The sequence below is a fragment of the Oryctolagus cuniculus genome, chromosome 13 (genome assembly GCF_051225735.1).
Source record: "Oryctolagus cuniculus isolate XC-2025 breed Fujian yellow rabbit chromosome 13, ASM5122573v1, whole genome shotgun sequence".
In the NCBI taxonomy this organism is placed as follows: Eukaryota; Metazoa; Chordata; class Mammalia; order Lagomorpha; family Leporidae; genus Oryctolagus; species Oryctolagus cuniculus.
In genome coordinates, this window is record NC_142879.1 from 54,822,384 (window position 1) to 54,845,096 (window position 22,713).

The 22,713-nt window shown below is 44.5% G+C and overlaps 1 protein-coding gene across 2 annotated transcripts in view; it reads right to left on the reverse strand.

Annotated features, from left to right (window-relative positions):
• B3GALNT2 (beta-1,3-N-acetylgalactosaminyltransferase 2) overlaps positions 1–22,218 on the reverse strand; it is a 68,487-nt gene extending 46,269 nt beyond the window's left edge. The window contains exons 1-3 of one of the 2 annotated variants that reach the window (XM_017347726.4): positions 21,840–22,218; positions 8,253–8,400; positions 1,668–1,768 (exon numbers count right to left, since the gene is read on the reverse strand). In XM_017347726.4, the coding sequence (XP_017203215.2) occupies positions 1,668–1,768; positions 8,253–8,400; positions 21,840–21,927 (337 nt within the window). In that variant the 5' untranslated portion in view covers positions 21,928–22,218. Of the gene's footprint in view, positions 1–1,667; positions 1,769–8,252; positions 8,401–21,409; positions 21,748–21,839 lie in introns of those variants that run through there. The other variant, XM_002717323.6, reaches the window with a different exon arrangement.
• Between the last annotated feature and the right edge of the window lie 495 nt (positions 22,219–22,713).

Sequence of the window (22,713 nt, forward strand, 5' to 3'; positions counted from 1 at the left end):
CACATCAGCAGGGAGCTGGATCAGAAGTAGAGCAGCTGGGACATGAACTGGCACCCATATGGGATGCTGGCATTGCAGGTGGGAGCTTTAACTGGCCCCAAAGATTTTTTGGTTAGTTTTGCACCATAATTTCTTATAGGTTACACATTATCAGTAACACATTTTATGAGGTTCATGATCCCTAAGACTTCAGTGAACGCTAAAAGACCTCTCTGCCCAGAACATAATTATACTTAAAATTTAGCTTGCAATATTAACATCCTTAAGTAAGAAGCCCCTGCTTTACAATGCAAACTTGAATATATAGCCCAATTTGCTTAAAAACATGACTGAAACCCAACTTCATTTATTTTTTAAGATTTATTTATTCATTCATTCATTTTTTCAAAAGTCAGAGTTACGGAGTAAAGGAAAGACAGAGAGATCTTCCATTTGCTGGTTCACTCCCTAAATGACCACAATGGCCAGGACTGAGCTAGGCCAGAGTCGGGAGCCAAGAGCTTCATCCAGGTGTCCTACGTGAGTGCAGGGACCCAAGTGCTTGGGCCATCTTCTGCTGCTTTCCTAGGCCATTAGCAGGGAGCTGGATCTGAAGTGGAAAAGCCGGGACTTGAACCAGAGCCCAGATAGAATGCTGGAGCTGCAGATGGCGACTTAACCACTAAGCCACAGTGCTAGCCCCTAAAACCCAACTTTATAAAAAGGCAGGCTCTTTAACAATATTAAATATCTGGGCTGGCGCTCTGGCATAGTGAGTAAAGCCGCTGCCTGCAGTGGCAGCATTCCATGTGGGCACCAGTTCGAATCCCGGCTGTTCCACTTCCAATCCGGCTCTCTGCTATGGCCTGGGAAAGCAGGAGAAGATGGCCCAAGTCCTTGGGCCCCTGTACCCACGTGGGAGACGCGGAAGAAGCTCCTGGCCCCTGTCTTCATATCAGCGCAGCCCCAGCCATTGCAGCCAACTGGGGAGTGAATCAACAGATGGAAGACCTCTCTCTTTCTCTCTCTGTGTAACTCTGATTTTCAAATAAATAAATAAATCTTAAAAAAAGATTTAAAAAATATTAAATAACTACCATGTCCCAAGAACTCTTCTAAATATATGTTAACTTACTTCATCCTCATGAAATGCTACCTTATTTTTAACTTTTTAATGTTTGTTTCTTTTGTAAAATTAGGGAGTAATTCTAAGAGAAAGCTGGTTCAAAATAGTTGTGTCAACACTATTACAAATTAACTAGTGAAATCAGCTTTCCAAAAGTTCAAAATTCAGTAATTCAAAATTACCTAACTCAGAATTTCCAGAATCACGTGAATCACATTGGGAAAATAAATTCTCCCAGTGCAGGCTGTTGTGGCTATTTGGGGGAAGGAACCAGCAGACAGAAGACCTCTCTGCTTCTCCTCTCTCAGTAACTCTGCCTTTCAAATAATACATAAATCAAAACAAAACAAAACAAAACAAAAAACTTCTCTTGGATCCCAAAAGTCTGTATCTGCAAAGAATTCCTACAGAAGTCCTGAGTGATTAATCTGTCAAAAAGGATGATACATAAATGTTAATAAAAGATATTCAGTCTACTAAAAAAGACTCTGTACTATTAAACTTAGCATCTTCTGCCAACATCAAACTTGTAGTTGGCAATCTTAGGAAGAAGCTGACATACCTGGATTGCTGATGTTGAGCAGTTTACAGGAGTAAGGATCCTCCCTGTCTTCCACAGGCACTTCACAGCCACGAGCACCTATTATGAACTTCACAAGCACACTGAGAGATGCGGTGGCGTTAAACATCAGTTACTGATCTTCACACCCATTTCAGAGCTTTTACTCGGAGACACAAGCATTTATGAAGATTAATTCTCTACCTTTATTCTTCTAGTCTAGCAAAAAGGGGGAATAAGCAAATTAAAGCTGCTAACTACCAAGTGACTTGTGCGTGAGACCTTTATTGCAACACTGTGAAAACCAGCATAAATATATTCGGCCTGGCTACAGCCAGTGGTCGGACCATTTGAAATCAAACTACAGGAGTAAAGGCTTCTCGAAAACCTATCTAAGTCTGAAATTCTCTTTCTTGCATTTTTCTATTTCAGGAGGTATTCCTTTTGTTCAAGATTAATCTTTCTACCCAAGAGGATGTCCCCTCCTCTCCTAGACCTCACTTTACTGGTTACCCCATAACCCTTCCCATTATAGACCTGATGAAGTCCTGACATTGAATTTTTTTTTTTTTTAATATTTATTTATTTACTTGAAAGTCAGAGTTACACGGGGGGTGGGGCAGAGAGAGAGAGAGAGAGAGAGGTCTTCCTTCCTCTGGTTCACTCCCCAGTTGGCTAGAGCTACGCCCATCCGAAGCCAGGATTCAGGAGCTTCTTCCGGGTCTCCTACGCAGGTGCAGGGGCCCAAGGACTTGGCCATCTTCTACTGCTTTCCCAGGCCATAGCAGAGAGCTGGACTGGAAGTGGAGCAGCCAGGTTTCGAACCAGCACCCATATGGGATGCTGGCGCTTCAGGCCAGGGCGTTAACCTGCTGTACCACAATGCCAGCCCCAAGACATTGAATTCTATTAACCTACCATCCTTGCTGCTTTACACTGAGGTCTGTAAGAATGAACTACAATTGCAGCCTGTAGTTTCTCACTTCCCACCCACGTTTTATGAAACAGGAATTTCAGCTGCAGGACCCACGTTTCACTGAGCTACCGCATTGCAGATGTTGCTGCGCAGTCAGCACCCTTCCACACTCACCTCCCTGACTTCCCTACGGCTCAACACTGCCCATCTCTGCCCTTCTCCCACGGCCCTGCTCAGTTGGCTTCACTGGTTCTTCTTTCCCAGGTTGAGAAGGCTGGACTGAGGACGGCTACTTGTCATGGCCTTGTCCTTGCGTCTCTTCTCATCTACTCATTCTTTTCACCCCCTCTCTCTGGACAATGTATTTATTCCCAGGACTTCAACTAGACTGGGAATGAGTCCTGAATTAGATGCTCTGGTACCCACCTTCTAAGTAAAGAATCACACACCTATTAGGCATCTTCACCTCTGGGACCCAGACTGTGCTGAAGCCCCACTTGGGAAGGTACTAAGAGTAAAATTCTAACACACATAAGTTGTCACTTCAGTCTTCCTCTTTAACTTAAAGGAAATATGTCAGAACTACATGCCTTTTTAAAATTGCTACTATATGCTGATTACAGATATTTAAAAAAATATTTTATGAGCGGGCTGGCGCCGTGGCTCACTAGGCTAATCCTCCACCTCGCGGCGCCGGCACACCAGGTTCTAGTCCCGGTTGCCCCTCTTCCAGGCCAGCTCTCTGCTGTGGCCTATGAGTGCACCCATGAGGGCCCTGCACCTGCATGGAAACCAGGAGAGGCATCTGGCTCCTGGCTTCGGATCAGCGCGATGCGCTGGCCGCAGCGGCCATTGGAGGGTGAACCAATGGCAAAAGGAAGACCTTTCTCTCTGTCTCTCACTATCCACTCTGCCTGTCAAAAAAAAATATTTTATGAGCATCATCAACCAGCTACAAGGAATTTAAAATAAAGAGATTTATGTTATTGCTTGTCAATTATGATATATGTATTTATACCAATAAAAGTTATAGTAAACATGTATGTACACGCAGAGGCACTTTTTTCCAGTAAATAAGCATTTACCAGTACACCACTGCCTATGGGTCCTCAAAGTCAATATCACCACAACAGAGCTGCTTCCCTGTGAAACCTGCTCTTCTTATCTAGTACCTGTTTTTTAAAAGATTTTTTTACTTACTTATTTTATTTGAAAGGCAGAGTTACAGAGAGAGAGGGAGAGACAGAAAGAGAGATCTTCCTTCTGCTAGTTCACTCCCCAGATGGCCACAATTGCCAGGGCAGGGCCAGGCTGAAGCCAGGAGCTTCTTCTGGGTCTCCTACATGGGTGCAGGGGCCCAAGCACTTAGGCCACCCTCTGCTGCTTTCCCAGGTGCATTAGCAGAGAGCTGGATCAGAAATGGAGCGACTAGTCAGGTCTCAAACCGGCACCTATAAGGGATGCTGGTGTTGCAGGCAGGAAGCTAGCAGACACCCTAACTCCTTCTCTTTCTACATTCAATGATCTTAATTCTCTGATAGGTCCCTATCTTTTTTTTAAAGTTTTTTTTTTTAAAGATTTATTTATTTATTTAAGAGGCAGAGTTACAAAGAGAGGTAGGTCTTCATCTGCTAGTTCATTCCCCAAATGGCCACAATGGCTGGAGCTGGGATGACCCAAAGCCAGGATCCAGGAAATTCTTCCAGGTCTCCCACATGGATGCTGGGGCCATAGCACTTGGGCCATCTTCTGTTGCTTTCCCAGGCTATTAGCGTGGACCTGGATCAGTAGTGGAGCAGCCATGACTCAAATCGGTGCTCACACAGGAGGCTGGCACCACAGGCGGAGGCTTATCTTCTGCGCCACAATGCCGGGCCCGAGGTCACTATCTTCATTCAACCCCTCATGGGTCCTGGTCCGAAAAGGCCTTGCCTTTCAGCACACTTTCTGCACAGTCTGGTCACTGCCCATCTCTCCTATGCCTGGCCCCCTCTCTTTCACAGGTGGGGAACCTTTTTTTCTGCCAAGAGCCATTTGGATATTTATCACATCATTTTCGGGGCATACAAAGTTGTCAACTTAAACACTAGCCTGCTATAGATTTACTGAATTTTGATTCCTGCTTGTGGTTGTCTTGGCAGGGACAGACAAAATAACTGTGAGGTCCTTAAGCGGCCTGTGAGCCGGACGTTCCCACCTCTGCTATAATCCTCCTCTGCCCCTCCATCTTCGCTGGCACATGCTCTGTCACTTATCTACACAAGGGTAATCCCTGTGCTCTAGATACACACAGCTGCTGGGAGTTTCCCAAACACCCATGCTATTTTGTATCTGTACATCTTCTTACACTATCACATCCATTTCCTCCTACTAAACTTCAAGCCCCCTTAAACACTCAGGGTGTACCTATCTATCTTTGTATTCTGCCACACATATTACACTACCTATCTGCAGCGGATACTTAATGAATATGTTAAACTGACAAATTATGGTTTTATTGCAAAGGCTTAGAATTAAATAAGTTTCTTTGAAATATATGTTGAGTTTGGCTCCTCAGAGCAGTGTAAGACTTGAGAGTGTGCCAGAACCACAGAAATGTGCTTTCTTCTGATAGTGGCCAAAAAAAGCAGCATATCTTTTATAAAATAAACCAGCATTTGGAATAAAAGTATAAACAGAAATAAATTTGCCAACTACATTATCAAATATATGTACCAAGTTTGTTTTTCTTCTTACTTCAATCCTGAATATTACTCTGCTCCAGCAACTCATTTTTGGTTTTATCTGTTTTTATACATAGTCCATCATTTTTATAAAAGAAACCACCACACTTACTAAATTTAAATTAACACAAGACTGCTATAATGGCAAATAAATTACTGGTGAATGCCTAATGTGAATTTTCCTCATTAATTTTAATTCTGAGTCAATTGCCTTACTCTGTGTGAAGCTAGCCTCTAGGTACTGGGAATATTTTAAAAGTTCACAGAAAATGAAATAAAAAGGTGAGTTTTAAACGAAGAGAAATCCATGCAGTTTTTTTTATAATAGGCACTTTCCACCGCCCTCCTGAGGACCTCTCATACATCCAAAAAGCTGAAAGCCCTATTGCTTGTGAATCCTACTTTCTCATGGGGAAAGACAAACAATTTATAAACATACAGCTAAACATAACAAACATGCCAGTTGGTGGAGTTGTAAAGAAAAATCAAGCCAAGTCAGAGACGACAGACACAGAAAAGGATTTAACAGGGGGTTTTCCGTTAGCGTGACATCACAGCAGAGACTGAAAGGAAGCGAGCCCTGGAACACTTGGTGGAAGATGGTACAGGCAGGCGGAACAGCAGGAGCAAAGGCCCTGAGGAGGCACATGGACAGTGCACTGAAGCACAGCGAGGTAGCCAGTATAGGGGAAGTAGACAAGGACAAGGTCAAAGACCAGAAGAGACGTGGGATTTCACGCCCACAAAGAAAGGCAAGTCAATGGAGAAGTATGAAAAGCTAATTAACAGGCCGGTGCCCTGGCTCACTAGGTTAATCCACCGCCTGCGGCACCAGTATTCCGGGTTCTAGTCCCAGTTGGAGCGCCGGATTCTGTCACAGTTGTTCCTCTTCCAGTCCCTCTCTCTGCTGTGGCCCGGGAGGGCAGTGGAGGATGGCCCATGCTTGGGCCCCACACCTGCATGGGAGACCAGGAGGAAGCACCTGGCTCCTGGCTTCGGATTGGCGCAGCGCCAGCCGTGGCAGCCATTTGGGGGGGTGAACCAATGGAAGGAAGACCTTTCTGTCTCTCTCTCTCACTGTCTAACTCTGCTTGTCAAAAAAAAAAAGCTAATTAACATAATTTGACTAATTTCAAAAGGATCACCTTGGCTGCTCTTCTAAATAGAACACTGGAGGCAGTGCAGGGGCGGGGTCCAAAGGTAGAAGCAGGAAGGTCAGATAACGGTGCTTCAGCAAAAATCCAGGTGAGAGATGATGGTGGCCTACATCAGGACTGTGTAGCAAAGGTGGAAAGAGGAAGTCCAGTTCTGGGCAAGACCTACAGGTGGCATCAGGAAGACGTCCTGATGTAGCACTGGGGTTTTTGGTCCCAGCAACAGGCAAAGAGAGGAGTCACTTTCTGAGAAAGAAAGAAGTGTGATTTTGGAGGTAGTTCTGATAGTAGTGACAAAGGCTTTCAATTGCTTAATACTAGCTTCTATTATCATTGCGATCATGAACTAAAGAAATAAGAGAGAAAAATCTATAAATGTTTACTACTGGTGAGAAGAAAATTTACAACTGCAGTTCATTTATATAGCAACTCAGTCACAAAAATGCCAGTGTGATAAAGCCCCAACACTACTTTCTCTACTTATCACCTAAGGGTCTTCCTGTAACCGCAAGTCCAACTTCCCATGCTGCTCTTCCCCAATCCCTCACCACCAAATCTCCAGAGGCTGGTCTCTCTGGGAACGTCAGGCCTTTCGATCCTAACCAACAACTGAGCCATTTAACGTCAGCAGGACAGGGGCTACTGAAGCTGTTCTGGAAGGGCAGTCAGGGAGAAGAGCATGGCATATCACACACAATGCAGATCACACCAGCAGAAGACACCGCAAAACACATAAAAAACCAAGCTCTGTGAAAAGCATGGTAAAACTGGAAAAAACAAAGGTAAGTTTCTGAGAAAATTAGTGAAAAGCACATTGCAGTTACAAATGTGTGTCTAAGCAGTGAACTCTTTGGGAACACAACCTCTTAAGAATTGCTATTCTAGAGGCTGATGCTTTGGAGTAATGGGTAAGGCATCGCCTGTGGTGCCGGCATCCCATATGGGCACTAGCTTGAGTCCTGGCTTGCTCCACTTCTGACCCAGCTCTCTGCTATGGTCTGGGAAAGCAGTAGAAGGTGGCCCAAGTGCTTGGGCCCCTGCACCTGCACGGGAGACCTGGAAAAAGCTCCAGGCTCCTGACTCTGGATTGGCCCAGCTTCGGCTGTTGTGGCCATTTGGAGAGTAATGGAAGACCTCTCCCTTCCTCTCTCTCTCTATGCCTCTACCTCTCAAATAAATCTTTAAAAAATAATAAAGAAGCAAACCAAAAAACCCCACATTCAATTATCCATAAACACTAGGTATGCCAACTGGTAAGCTCACTGTTCTCCAATGGGGCCACATCTCTTAGTTTAAATTTTTGGCTAAATTTACTTTTGGGGCTCAATTCTACAGAAAAAAAAAAGCAAAAATTAAATAGCTACATCTCCCAGGAAGAGACCACTTACCTGATTTACATTTCTGATTATTCAAAATAAGGTTTTTAGGGCTGGCGCTGTGGCACAGAGGGTTAACCGCAGCCTGCAGTGCTGGCATCCTATGTGGGCACAGGTTTGAGTCCCAGATGCTCCACTTACAATCCAGCTCCCTGCCAATGTGCTTGGGAAAGCAGTGGAAGATGATTCAAGTCCCTGGGTCCCTGCACTCATGTGGAAAACCTGGAAGAAGCTTCTGGCTTTGGCCTGGCACAGCCCTAGCTGTTGCAGCTGTTTGGGGAGTGAACCAGCGGTTGGAAAATCTCTCTGTGTAACTACTTTCTCTAACACTACTTTCAAATAAATCAATCAATCTTTTTTTTTTTTTTTAAAGTTCTTGTTTCAGCAAACCAGACATAGGAATAACTCAGAAAACATACCGTTGACTTAATGTTGGATGCTGCAGCACATGCTTCAGCCAGGTGCTTCTTATCACATTTCGAAGTTCATGGTTATTGCGAGCAGATAACACTCCAACTACCACATCATAGTGACTAGATGTCCACTGAGGTAATAAAGCTGATTGATCTAGAAATAAGCAAAAATAAATTAGAAATAGGTCACACCTCAGTAACCTCAATATGTAACATTAAAGAAAGTCTGTTATAATGGGCTTAGGTTTACAGAAAACACAAAGAAAAAATTTTAAAAGTTGGAAGCACTCCCACTGAGATCCAGAGCCAGACAAGGATGTCCACTCTCACCATTACTATTCACATAGTCCTGGAAGTTTTAGTCAGAGTCATTAGGAAACAAAAAAAAAAAAAAAAAAAATCAAAGGGATACAAATTGGGAAGGAGGAAGTCAAACTATCCCAATTTGCAGATGACATGATTTTATATATAGGGGATCTAAAAGACTCTACTAAGAGACTATTGGAATTCATAAACGAGTTTGGTAAAGGGGCAGGATATAAAATTAAAGCACAAAAATCAACAGCCTTTGTATATACAGACAATGCTACAGCTGAAAAACAACTATTTTTTTATGATTTATTTTATTTATTTGAAAGAGTCACAGAGAGAGGTAGAGCCAAAGAGAGAGAAAGAGAGAGGTCTTCTATCTGCTGGTTCACTCTCCAAATGGCTGCAATGGCTGAAGTTGCACCAATCCAAACCAGGAGCTTCTTCCGGGTCTCCCACGCAAGTGCAGGGGCCCAAGGACTCTTCTTCTACCTTCCTAGGCCATAGCAGAGAACTGGATTGGAAGAAGAGCAGCCAGGACTCGAACCACTGCCTATATGGGATGCTGGCGCTTCAGGTCAGGGCTTTAACCCACTGTGCCACAGAGCTAGCCTTGAGAAAGAACTTCTAAGATCAATTTCACTCACAATAGCTACAAAAAAAATATTAAATACCTTGGAATAAATTTAACCAAGGACTTCAAAGATCTCTATAATGAAAATTACAAAACATTAAAGAAACAGAAGATAGATACCAAAAAAATGGAAAAACCTTCCATGTTCATGAATTAGAAGAATCCATAGCATCAAAATGTCCATACTACTGAAAGCAATATACAATTTGATTCCAATCAAAATACCAAGGACATTCTTCTCAAATCTAGGAAAAAATATACTAAAATTCATATGGAAACACAGGAGATTCCAAATAGCTAAAGCAATTTTATACAACAAAAAGGCATCACAATACCAGATTTCAAGACATATATAGGGCAGTTATAATCAAAACAACCTAGTACTGGCAAAAAATAGATGAGTAGACCAATGGAACAGAATAGAAACTCCAGAAATCAACCCATGCCTCTATATCCAACTTTGACAAAGGAGCTAAAATGAGTCCCTGGAACAAGAAGTGTCTTCAACAAATAGTTCTGGGAAAACTGGATCTCCACATACAGAAGTATGAAGCAAGACCCCTATTTCACATGTTATACAAAAATCAACTCAAAATGGATCAAATACCTAAATCTACAACCTGATACCATCAAATTATTAGAGAACATTGAGGAACCCTACAAGACAATGGCATAGGCAAAGACTTTTTGGAAAAGACACCAGAGACACAGGCAATCAAAGCCAAATTGACAAATGGGATTACATTGAACTGAGAAGATTCTGAACTGCAAAAGAAACACTCAGCAAAGTGAACAGGCAACTGACAGAATGGGAGAAAATATCAGCAAATTATGCAACTGATAAAAGATTAATATCCAGAATCTGTAAGACCTCAAGAAACTCAACAACCACAAAACAAAGAACCCAGTTAAGAAATGGGAAAAGAACTCTAACAGGCATTTTTCAAAAGAGGAAATTCAAATGGCCAACAGACACATGAAAAAATGCTCAGGATCACCAGCCATCAGGGAAATGCAAATCAAAACCACAGTGAGGTTTCACCTCATCCCAGTTAGAATGGCTTTCATAGAGAAATCAACAAATGCTGCCATGGATGTGGGGGAAATGTAAACTGATATAACTACTGTAGAAGATAATATGGAGATACCTCAGAAATCTGAATACAGATCTACCATATGACCCAGCCATCCCACTCTTGGGAATTTACCCAGAGAAAATGAAATCAGTAGATGAAAGAGTTATCTGTAGCCCCATGTTTACTGCAGCACAATTAACAATATTTAAGATATGGAATCAACCCAGATGTCCATCAACTGAATACTGGATAAAGAAATTATGGGATATGGACCCATGGAACATTACACAGCAGTTTAAAAAATGCAATCTTGTCATTTGCACAAAATGGATGCAACTGGAAACCATTATACTTAGTGAAATAAGCCAGTCCCAAAAAGACAAATATGTTTTTCCTATCTGTGGTAACTAATAGAGCTAAAAGTAATCTATAGAAGTAAAATTGACACTGAGATGCCATGATTTTGAACAGCCCTTGTCTCCATTGTTGAAATTTTTTTCATACTATTTGTTAACTCTTTACTTAGTGTAGGATTAATCTTATGTGTATAAAGTTAATTGAAAATAGATCTTGGTAAAAAATAATAGAAGAGGGAGGAGGAAGAAGGGTGGGACTGCAGGCAGGAGGGAGGGTAGGGTGGGAAGAATCACTATGTTCCTAACTTTGTATATATGAAATGCATGAAGTCTGTATACCTTAAATAAAAGGTTTCTAGGTAACAAAAATAATTTCATCACCCATAAACCCAGAGGATGTATTTGATCTAGCAAATAAGATGCCAGTTATGAGTAAGGTTTAGCATTTTGCCAGCAGGTTATTTTAATTATTATTTTAAAGATTTATTTATTTGAATGTCAGAGTTACAGAGAGTGGGAGAGAGAGAAAGTGAGCAAGCGTGTGCTCTTTCACCCCCTGGTCTATTTCCCAGATGGCCACAACTGCCAGGGCTGGGGCCAGGCCGAAGCCAGGAGCCAGAAGCTTTTTCCAGCTCTTCCATGTAGGCACAGAGGCCCAAACATTTGAGCCATCTTCCACTGCTTTTTCCAGGCCATTAGCAGGTAGCTAGATTGAAGTGGAGCAGCCAGGACACAAACCAGCACCCATATGAGTTCCTAGCATTGCAGGCAGCAGCTTCACCCACTGTACCACAACACTGGCCTTTGGTCTGGCAGTTAAGACATTGGTTGAGACCACTGGCATACCATGTCAGTTCAAATCCTGGCTCTGCTCCCAATTCTAGCTTCCTGCTTATGCAGACCCTGGGAGGCAATGATAATGGTTGAAGTAGTTTGATCCCTGCCACCCAGGAAGGAGACCTGGATTGAGTTTCCAGCTTTCAGCGTTGGCCTGGCACAGCCCCAGCTATTGAGGGTATTTGGGCAGTAAACCAACAAATGAGAGCTTGCTCTAATAAATAAAAATTTTAAAGCCACTAGTTAGGACACCCATATCTCCATATGGGAATATCTGGGTTTCTGCCCCAGCTGTATTCCCAATTCCAGCTTCCTGCCAACTTGTAACCTGGGAGGCAACAGGTGATGGCTCAAGTGTTTGGTTTCCTGCCACCTGTTTGGGAGACCTAAATTTAGTTTCCAGCTCCTGGCTTTGGCCTGACCCAGCTTTAGCTGTTGTGGGCATTTGGGGAGTGGACTAGCAGAGGATGCTCTGCTCTCAAATAAATTTTTTTAATTAAACACTCATAAACCTATCATCCAGATATAACCACTATTACATTTTGGTGTAGTCTTTTAGTCTTCCATGCATTTGTATGTATTTGTGCTCACATAACTATGTAAGTTCTTCAAAATAAGACATTCATGATAATAATCAGTTTCAAAAGGTAATGTGGCCGGCGCCGCGGCTCAATAGGCTAATCCTCTGCCTAGTGTCGCCGGCACACCGGGTTCTAGTCCCAGTTGGGGCGCCGGATTCTGTCCCGGTTGCCCCTCTTCCAGGCCAGCTCTCTGCTGTGGCCACGGAGTGCAGTGGAGGATGGCCCAAGTACTTGGGCCCTGCACCCCATGGGAGACCAGGAGAAGCACCTGGCTCCTGCCTTCGGATCAGTGCGGTGCGCCGGCCACAGCACGCTGACTGTGGTGGCCATTGGAGGGTGAACCAACGGCAAAGGAAGACCTTTCTCTCTGTCTCTCTCTCTCACTGTCCACTCTACCTGTTTTAAAAAAAAAAAAAAAAAAAAAAAAGGTAATGTGACATAAATAGAATTGTAGGTAGTAACAGTCCATTAGCCCACAGAATCTTGGCAACTACAAAATAAGTTATAATACTTCTCACAAAGCTCTTGTAAACATTAAATGAGATCATGTGAATAAAGATTCTAGTTTGGTATAAGGCCAAATTAACAATTACAAATTAGCAATTAACAATTACAAAAAAACGTGGTATGAAAGATGAGGTCCTACATTAGTGTTCATTACTAAGCTTAGAGGATGAAGCTGTAGGACCTCTTTACTGGGAAGTATCAGGACTTTATTTATGTCAAAAACTCTACGGCCTGCAAACCTTGTATTACCTACTAAATATTCTAAAGAATGAAGGAAGAGAAGCAACATTCTTAGCAACAAAACAAAAAAATCAAGTAACAAGTCATGTGAATGGCTCAATTTTTTACTGCCATAAGCTCCAATGGGTAGGATTACATTTCAATTTCTAAAACTTGTCCTTAGAAAGAAAACAGAAAGATCGTTTGTCCTTGTTTCTCATCACCATTTTTAAGGCTTGAGAGCTACATAATTATATATGGCTCTGATGAGAAATCCATTTCATCTTTCTTTAGTAGTAGGAAATGATCCAAAATATCTCCAAAAATAAATTATTGAAGGCCCGAGATCTTTACTACATTAGCTGCAATGTTTTTATATGACACAGGATCTAGGTAGTCAGTCTAATACATAACAAAAACAGGTTGCTATGTTTTCAAAGGACCAATTAAAATTAACAAAATCAGGGAACAGAGTCTTACACTAGGATAATTTTAAAAGATTACTTTATAACAACAGGAACACAGGAATTTTTGCATAGATATTATTTTCTATCATATATATATATTTTTGACAGGCAGAGTGGACAGTGAGAGAGACAGAGAGAAAGGTCTTCCTTTGCCGTTGGTTCACCCTCCAATGGCCGCCATGGCTGGAGCGCTGCAGCTGGCGCACCGCACTGATCTGATGGCAGGAGCCAGGTACTTATCCTGGTCTCCCATGGGGTGCAGGGCTCAAGCACTTGGGTCATCCTCCACTGCACTCCCTGGTCACAGCAGAGAGCTGGCCTGGAAGAGGGGCAACCGGGACAGAATCCGGCGCCCCGACCAGGACTAGAACCCGGTGTGCCGGCGCCGCAAGGCGGAGGATTAGCCTAGTGAGCCGCGGCGCTGGCCTCATAGATATATTTTAATTCGAAGTTGTATAGAGTTATGTTATTTCATCCAACTGTGAGTCTTGTACCAAAATGAGTTCTTTTACAAGTTGAATTAATCTTTAATGTAAATCTAAATTTTCATGGTTAAGCTTAATACCTATTTATTGAACACTTAATGTGTGCTAAGTATTACATATACAGTATAACAAGGCTCAAAGCCCTGTGAAGGAGCTATTTATCGAACAAATGAAACAGGCACACGGAATTCATAACTTGTCCTAAGCTGAAGAGCTAGTAAATGGCTGGGCTGAGATCTAATCCCAGGCAAATTAACTCCAGTCTTCATCACTGTTCTACGCTATAGCTATACAGCTTAATGTAGCTTATCTGACTAATGTAGCTTATCTGATCTCTTTATCACTAACAGCAGGTCAAGTGGTCAATTAGTGATAAGCGGATCACTGATGATGGTCAGCTTACTCATTTTGTTTGAATTCATGGCCCAGCAACATTTTTTCTCAGACACATAACTAATGAAAGCTGTATCTATTGCTGAAACTCTAAATGAGCCTGACTTTGGAGAATTTAGATACTAACATAAAACTGATAATGACATGTCCCTCCCTAATTTTTTAACACAGAAATAGGTGCATTCCAGTGACAGGAGAGAGGCGAATACAGTCAGCAGCATTTCCAACACGGTTCCGCATCAGCATGCTCCTCAGGAGGAAGTTATTAAAACCTTTAGCCTCCGTTTCTTAATCAGAGAAAACAGATACAGAAGCCCCTCTCCCCTTCTAAAAGATTTATTTATCTCAAAGGTAGAGTTAAAGAGACAGAGTGAGAGACTCATTGACTCACTTCCCAAAGCGCCACAATAGCCAGGCCGCAGCCAGGAGCTTGAAACTCCATCCAGGTACCCGACATGAGTGGCAGGGGCCTGAGCACTCTTCTACTGTCCTTCCAGATGCATCAGCAGAGAGCCAGATCAGAAGTGGAGCAGCCAGGACTTGAAGAGGCGCTCACGTGGGATGCCAGCATTAGAGGTGGCAGCTTAACCTGCTGCACCATCACACTGGTCCCATTCGTTTAGATACTCTATTACATCTTCAAAATGCCTTCTCAAAAGATTAAAAGCTGGGGCCGGCCCTGTGGCACAAACGATTAAGCTGCAGCTTGTGGTGCCCACATATAGGGTGCCTGGAGTCCTGGCACTCACAGTTCTGATTCAGCTTCCTGCCAATGTGCCTAGGAAGGCAGCCCCATCACCCAAGTTGGAGACCCCGATGGAGTTCCTTTGGCTTGGCCCAGACCTGGCTGTTGCAGCCCTTTTGGGAGTGAACCAGCAGATAAAAGATCTCTCTTCATCTCTCTGTCACTCTGCTTTTCAAATAAATTTTAAAAAGAAATAGATTAAAAGCTACAAAAAGACAAAAATTACATTTACCCTAAACGCCGCATTTATTTATAATCAGAAAACAAGGTAGGAGGGTTGGGCTATTAGCCTAGTGACGAAGACCCCCCTGTCCCACATCAGAGTGCCTGGGTTCAATTCTGAGCTCCAGCTCCCGACACGAGGTTCTGGTCAGTGTAGATTCCAGGAGGCAGCGGTGATGCTCAAGTGATTGGGTTCCTGCCACCTACACAGGAGCCCTGGATGGTGATCCTGGCTTCAGCCCTACCTGGCCCCAGCTGTTGCAAGGAACCTGGGCAGTGAATCAGCTGGTGGGAACACTCTCTGTTTGCCTCTCAAATAAATAAAACTTTAAAAAGAAAATAAAGTTGAACAAATTTTCAAAAACACTGAAACATCCTTCTTAATGCCAAATATTTATCTTTTTGATGAATAATGAAATCATTTAGAAATAGACTGCATGGTACACAATTTACCCTTTTCTTGATGATTCAAAATCTCCATGAAAATTTCTCAAATCGATCCCTTTTCCACCATTAATTTTAGCTACTGCTTCAGTTCAGACTGTTAGCATTCATCTGGACTAGCACAAGAGTATCTTAACTGGTTTCTCCCCAATTTCTCCATCTTACTGCCAAGTAAGATTCTTCTAAAAATAAGTAAGCAAATAAATACAAAGAGAACCATGTGGCATGTGAAAATCCCTTGGATTACAGATGTAAACTACTTTTTGATCTTCTTCCACCTCTGCCACTGTCAGTCTTCCCTGCTTCTAATCCAGGTCTAAGCGGCTTCTGTTCTGCTTCTCTTTCTATGCATTTCTCTTTTTCTCGCAGAGAGGTACAAGGCCTTTCAGAGAAATAATACTTCCAGACATACTAAGGTCAGACTGCAGAGAAAACATTCTTCTACCACAAACCATCAATATAAATCGGCCCAGCAGACGCCCGACGTCTATGTTACACAGTATAAAACCCAAAGTGGATCCTTAATAAATGCCTGTGGAAGTTTCTAGACCCCCTTAACAATTTGGGTCTATACTTCCCTTACCCTTTGTAAGGGTAAGGTACCTAGTTTGATGCTGGTGTCTGGAAACAGGAAAAAGGAAGGGGCTAAAAAAAAAAAAAAAAAAGCAAACATGAGACAAAAGGACAAAGCAGTTCACAAAAGAAAGATATGTGTGTGTATATATATACATATGTATGTATACAGTCAACAAAACTACGCAAAAATGTTCAACTTCACTAGGAATCAAATCTATATTAGCAGTAAGGTATCAATTTTCTCCTACATTCAAACTGACAAATGTCTCTTTAAGTGATAATAACCGGGCAGGCACTGTGGCGTAGCGGGTAAAGCTGCTGCCTGCAGTGCTGGCATTCCAACTGGGCACCGGTTTGAGTTCTGGCTGCTCCACTTCTGATCCAGCTCTCTGCTATGGCCTGAGAAAGCAGTAGAAAATGGCCTAAGTCCTTGGGCCCCTGCACCCGAGTGGGAGATCCAGAGGCGACTCCTGGCTCCTGGCTTTGGATCGACTCAGCTCTGGTTGTTGCAGCCAGTTGGGGAGTGAACCAGTGGGTGGAAGACCTCTCTCGCTTGTTCTGCCTTTGCCTCTCTGTAACTCTGCCTTTCAAATAAATAAATAAATAAATCTTTTTTTAAAAAGATAATAACCAAATGATAGGTACATTAAGGAAATGTTGATAGTGATTTCAAAAACAGCTTCATTGCTGGCAGAAACGTAATGTGGTACAATCTTCTGCAATTTGTCAATATACATCAAATACCCTAGAATGGTATCTTTTTCCAACAAGTCAGTATCTGAGGACCTACTTTAAAGAAATAATCCGTGATGAACTTAAGGCCCTCTACTTACCACAGTGTTCCGTATTAACACTGAAAAATTGTAGGCTACATCAATGCACAAGACAATTACACCAGTTAAATAACTTATGGTGCATTTACATGATAGACAACTATGCAGCCATTAAAATGATGTTGGAAGCACATCATTAAATATTACTCTACACCAAATTAAGTCGGAGAAACAGGCTATAAGGATGATGCACACACTGTCTGGTTCCCTTTGTATGAAGTACAAAAGGCAAGCCTCTGTTGGAGAGCAGGACGGTTACCACCCCTGGCAGTGAGAAAAGGGAGCGTGAGGGAGCTTCTGGGCACCGGCAGCTTTCTCTTCAATCTGGGTGCTGATTAGCTGGGTGCATGAAAACACACCAAGCTGACAATGACATGCATTTACTGTACATCAATCACATTTTAAGAACATTAATTTCCTCAAAACATTATATGAATGTGCTTTAGATGGATTTTTTTTAATTTCAAATGTTTCTACAAAGAACTTTTTTTACTTTTATAAGAAAAAAATGTAAACATGGCCATCAAGGCACGTAAGCAAATGTTTAATAGGTGAACAATTCATTCATATGCTCCTGATTCATTCATTCCAGCTTCTGACCATCTCCTATAGCCACCATTCTAGACGGCCTAGACACAGCAGTAAACCAAGTCTTCAACATGTCAGGGACAGTTCACAAGCCCAAGCGAGCTCCCCAGGGGCACGGCGCCTTCTGTGCTTGAAGACTTATGTGATATAATCCGAGAGTCTGGCAACCTGTGAAGTGCTGATGAGAGTGGATATTCCAAAGTACATTAAAGTGCAAGGGAGGCTGACTTCAAAACTAATTGTTCAAAAACATGCCCAGACTGTGTTAAAAATCAGACCAAAACTCCACTCTGAGATGCTCTGAGATGACATCAAACCCAAACAGGCAGAAATCTTGAAAATGAGGAAAACGTGCACGCCCACTGCAGATCTACTGACAAGGAAGAGGACAGTCACGACGCACACAACCACGGTGTGCTCTTGTCGATCTTGAAGATACCTCCAGAATCACATCAAGCATTGGCATCCGCTACCATCACAACACCATTCCTCCCTAATAGTCATGCAGTGTTTACTATGGGTCAGATCCTGTTCTGGGTGTGTTATTAATTGAATCCTCACAATTATCCTATGAGATCATCATTTTATAAATAAGGAAACTGAAGCAGAGACACAATTAGCATACAAGGATAAATTTGGAAGAATCAGCCCTGGGCAAAATTGCAAAGCAAGCTCAATTTGTCTTTGACCTCCTACTTGCCCTAGATCTATTTCCATCCAACAGACAGCGAGTCCCTTGCAAGCATAACACCTGACATTCAGGTATTTTTGAGTGGATATGTTCTCTTCCTTTCTCTTGGTTTCCTTGTTTCCAAATATCCTAGAAAGAAATCCTCTTTTTTCACATCAGTTTTCTTTTCTTCTTAAAACATTTTCATTAATAATTGAAAGGCAGGCGGGCAGAGATTTCCCATCCACTGGTTGACTCCCAAACACCTGTAACAGCAGGCGCTGGGCAAGACTCAATCCACGTCTCCACATGGGTGGCAAGGACCCAACCACTTGAGCCATCACCTGCTGCCTTCCAGGGTGCATGTTAGTTGGAAGCCAGCAGAGTAGAGAAGGGACTCTCAGTGTAGGCACTCCAACTTGGAATAAGGTGTACCAAGCAGTGTCTTCACCACTATGCCAAACGCCTCCCTGCTCACATCATTTTTCTACATTAACCATCAAAGACGCTTGCTGAGGCACTGCCCCAAACCAGTATGTTGTAATGAAATTCTATATTCATATTCCCCAGACCAACGGCTACCTTTCCCACCATTTTCCTGTCTTCGCACCCAAAGGTGTGTGGGATTTCACAAAAGGAGACTTGCTTCCTCTTCACCAGTTGTTCCTGACTGGTTCCAGCTGTTCAACGTAGCCACTGCATTTGGAAAGTTGCTGATCCTGGTACTAACGGGACTCACCCCTTTCCTTTCAGTCCCTGCTTAGCCTGCCCCAACCTGACAGCCACCAATCGTTCTCTATCCTCTTCTATTCTTTTACTTTTCTCCACCATACTTATCACTACTCTTTGTGACAGCTTTAATTATTTCCTTATGCTCAGTCTTCCCTTCTAAATTGCAAACTGCATGAGGGCAGGAACTTTATCTTGATTACTGCAGTACTCCAATATCTGCTGAATGAACTCCAACCAGAAGACCTTTTTTAATATTCACGGGAGGTAAATCTCCCTTTCAAAAAACACTGCTATGGCTTAATGGAACTGAAGACAAAGGCAGAAGAGAAAAAGAACATCTAAGTAAACCTTACAATAGCAACTCAAGGGAAGACTACTACTTTGCAAAATCTTGGGCTTTCTCTTCCTACTCAAAGTGTGGGGTTAAAATGTAACAATATCCAAATATTTTCATTTAAACATGACAGCAAAATAGGAAAAAAGATAAAATTGCAGCAATCAAGATATCTCTAGTAATTTTACTTTTGCAAGTACAAAAAGGGGAGCCCAGCGCTGTGGCATAGCGGGTAAAGCCACTTCCGATCCAGCTCTCTGCTAATGGCCTGGGAAAGCAGATGATGGCCTAAGTGCTTGGGCCCCTGCATCCACGTGGGAGACACGGAAGACGATCCTGGCTTCGGATCAGCCCAGCTCCGGCTGTTGCTGCCATATGGGGAGAGAACCAGTAGATGGAAGATTCTCTCTCTGCTTCTAAATAATCTTAAAAAAAAAAAAAAAGGAAAGAAAAAGCAAAGCACAAAAAGGGAAAAAAAAGGAAAATAAGGAGTTCATCAGGTTAAATTCAGAATAAAATAGATTATCTGACCAGATGCACAGTATCCATTCAAGTCATAGTTAACGTATACAGCTAGTACTGCACTTCTCTATTATCCTGTCCTTTTCTAAGTGGTCTACTTGTTACCTTAATCCAGCAAGTCTAACTGGATGGCAGATAAAGGCATCAGCCAAACATTAAGGGAGTAGGGAAAACTTGTCTCAAACTAAGAAACTGTCTGGCAAGCTTTCAAGATTTAACCTTAGCGGTGAGGTTTTTGTCTTCTACTGAACTACAAAAGACTAGTTAAGGTCATAAATATCAAAAGGATGTTCTACAAGTAGATTCCAGTAGAGCTCATGCAAAAAAAAAAAAATCTATAAGGCACAAATTCAGCAGACGTTACCAAGCATTTTATATATATGGCACTCTTAGGTCAGCTTACAAAAACAAAGCCCCGACCTGCAAACAGCTTGAATGCACTAACACTGTACTTCGATGAAATAGTGTTTAATTCTATTCAGGTCACACAAATAGCCTTTTCAAAGTGCTAGTGGTCTGTCTAGCAGGAAAAGACTGTTATCAAAAACAGTCCCAATATAATCTCATTTATCAGTGAGACAGTTTTGAGAACTGGCCAAATACTCTACTTGTAAGTTAAGGCATAGAGCCATCTGCTGAATTGCAAATACTCAATGTTGACTTTTAAACTTTAACACTGTTAGAGTTTAAATAGCGTTAAAGTTTAAACAACTGTTTGGAGGAGAAGTGCTAAGAGGAAAATATCCCAGCGCACTTAAAAAGCAAAATGACTATTATTCATCTCTAAAACAGCTTTCAAGGTTTCTTTGCATGTCCCAGGGCAAGCCCTTAAAAAGAAGACAAGAAAAACCTGGCGTTCAGGGTGGTGGAACCCGCTAATAAAATAGTGCAATGGGCACCTGCTGTGGGCAAAGCATTCTTCTAGGCTATGAACCTTACAGGAACAAAGATTTCACTCCCACAGAGATTACGCTTTAAAGCAAATGGGCGTGATTTCCATGTGTATTTCATTACTGGAACCGAACGCCCAGGAACGACTCCACTCAAAAGCCCTGCCCTATTTCACGTCTAGATTTGTTTAACCGACTTCCATCGTCATCAAAGAATACCAGATTATCCTCGCAGCAAAACTATTCCTTAAAAGCAAACACCTGGCCACCTTTTCGCACACGCAGACATCCCCCCCACGGCATTAACGGCTTCAGAGTCTGCACCGAGTAAAAAGACCCACAACTTGGAGACGAAAACCCCAACTTGCCAGCCCGGGCTTGCGGGCAGCGGCGCCGGCGGCTGAAGGGCACCCGGGGTTCTGGTCCCGGCGGCAGTGGGGCACCGCCCGCCAGGCCCGGGGGGACAGCCGAAGGACTCGCCGCGGCGGGCACCGGCCGCGGGACCCGTGAGGGGAGCGGGAAGGTGAGGAGCGGCGGCGGGGGCACGCGGAGCCCGCCCTCGAGTCTGCCCCGTGATAGCGCTCCGAGAATGAAAAGAACCGTTTGTCTCGCAGGGGGCCGTCGCGTGCGGTGGCTTTCCGCCCCCTCCAGCAGTTCCCGGTGGGGCTCCGCGGCACCCAACTCGGAGCCGGGCCTCCCGCCCCTCGCGGCCGCCGGCTCGCCCGGGTCCCAGGACCTCTCACCTGCGGGGCCGGCCCCGGAGGCGCGGGCGGGCGGCGGGGAGCGCAGCCGCAGCCAGAGGTGCAGCGCGGCCCCGAGCACACACGGGCACAGCAGCACCAGCCAGTTTCGCATTGGCCGCCCCCGCCGGCTCCACCTCGCGCTCCCGCCGCGCGCCGGGCTCTCGGGCGTCCCGGCGGAGAGGGAGGGGATCTGGAAGTGCGGAGACGAGGGGCGGAGGCCGACGCCCGCGCGACCGCTCCGGACACGCCCGCCCACCCGGCTGCCGCCTTCAGGGATCCTCGCGGCTCCCGGCCCCGCGTCTCAGGTCCCCTAGACCGCAGGCAGCGGCGGCTCAGCCGGCCGAAGCCCCGCCCACCCCGCTCGGCCTTCCCACCGGCTCCGCCCACCGTTTGCTCCCACTCGCCCCTCCCCCTTCTCTCGGGTCCCCACCCACGACCGCCGGCCTGCCGGGAGCTGAAGTCGCGTTCCGGTCCCAGGCAGGGGGCGCGTGGAGAAGTCTGAGGCTCAGAAACCACATTTCCCATAATCCCTGGCACGTGCCGACGTCACAGCGGCCGCGGAGGCGAAGCGCGAGGTCCCACAGAGGGCATGCGCAAGCCTACCCTACGTCTCCTGCCACCCAGCGGTAGAAGTTAGGTAGTGCCGGGACACCCGGCGCTCAGGCTCCCGCAAAGCCGGGGAGGGAAACGCTGCTGAGGCGAAGGTTGCTGGTCGCCTCTGTGTTGAAGGCGGTCTCAGTACTCTAGTTTGAGATAGTGCGGCGCTGCCTCTCCCCGGAGGCTGTATCTCTTGGCCGCCGGCTGTGTGTGTGTGTGTGTGTTGGGGTGGGGGGAACCCTGCTGACGTGTCCTTGGCCCGGAGAGCTGGCCACGGCAGCCCGAGTGTGTCGACGTTTTGAGCGGTGAATCACCAGGGATTAGTTCTGGTGCAGTGTGTTCCCGGCTCCTTGCCCGGGCTGTCCTCTAGGAATGCAGGCGAGCAGGGCGGGCAGCGCCCAAGGGACCGCAGCACGGCGATGGTGGGAGCAGGGGTGGGATTGCCCGCGCCCCGGTTCGTTGGGAGCCGAGCATGGGGCCTTCCTCCCGCAGGACGGGGCCGGGGGAGCCGTGGTGGAGCTTGGGCAGCGCCCCTTGGAGACAAACACGGCCGGCGATGATGGGGAGGGGGGCTGGCTTACGGGGTGTGTGTGCCCAAGTTACCACAAGTTGTGGGCAAAGAAGGTAATTCTATATGGGCCCTCCAAAAGGTTTGTTGAAAGAGGGAACTGTAAGTTTTTGTGTTTGTTGTTGTTGTTGTTTTGGGT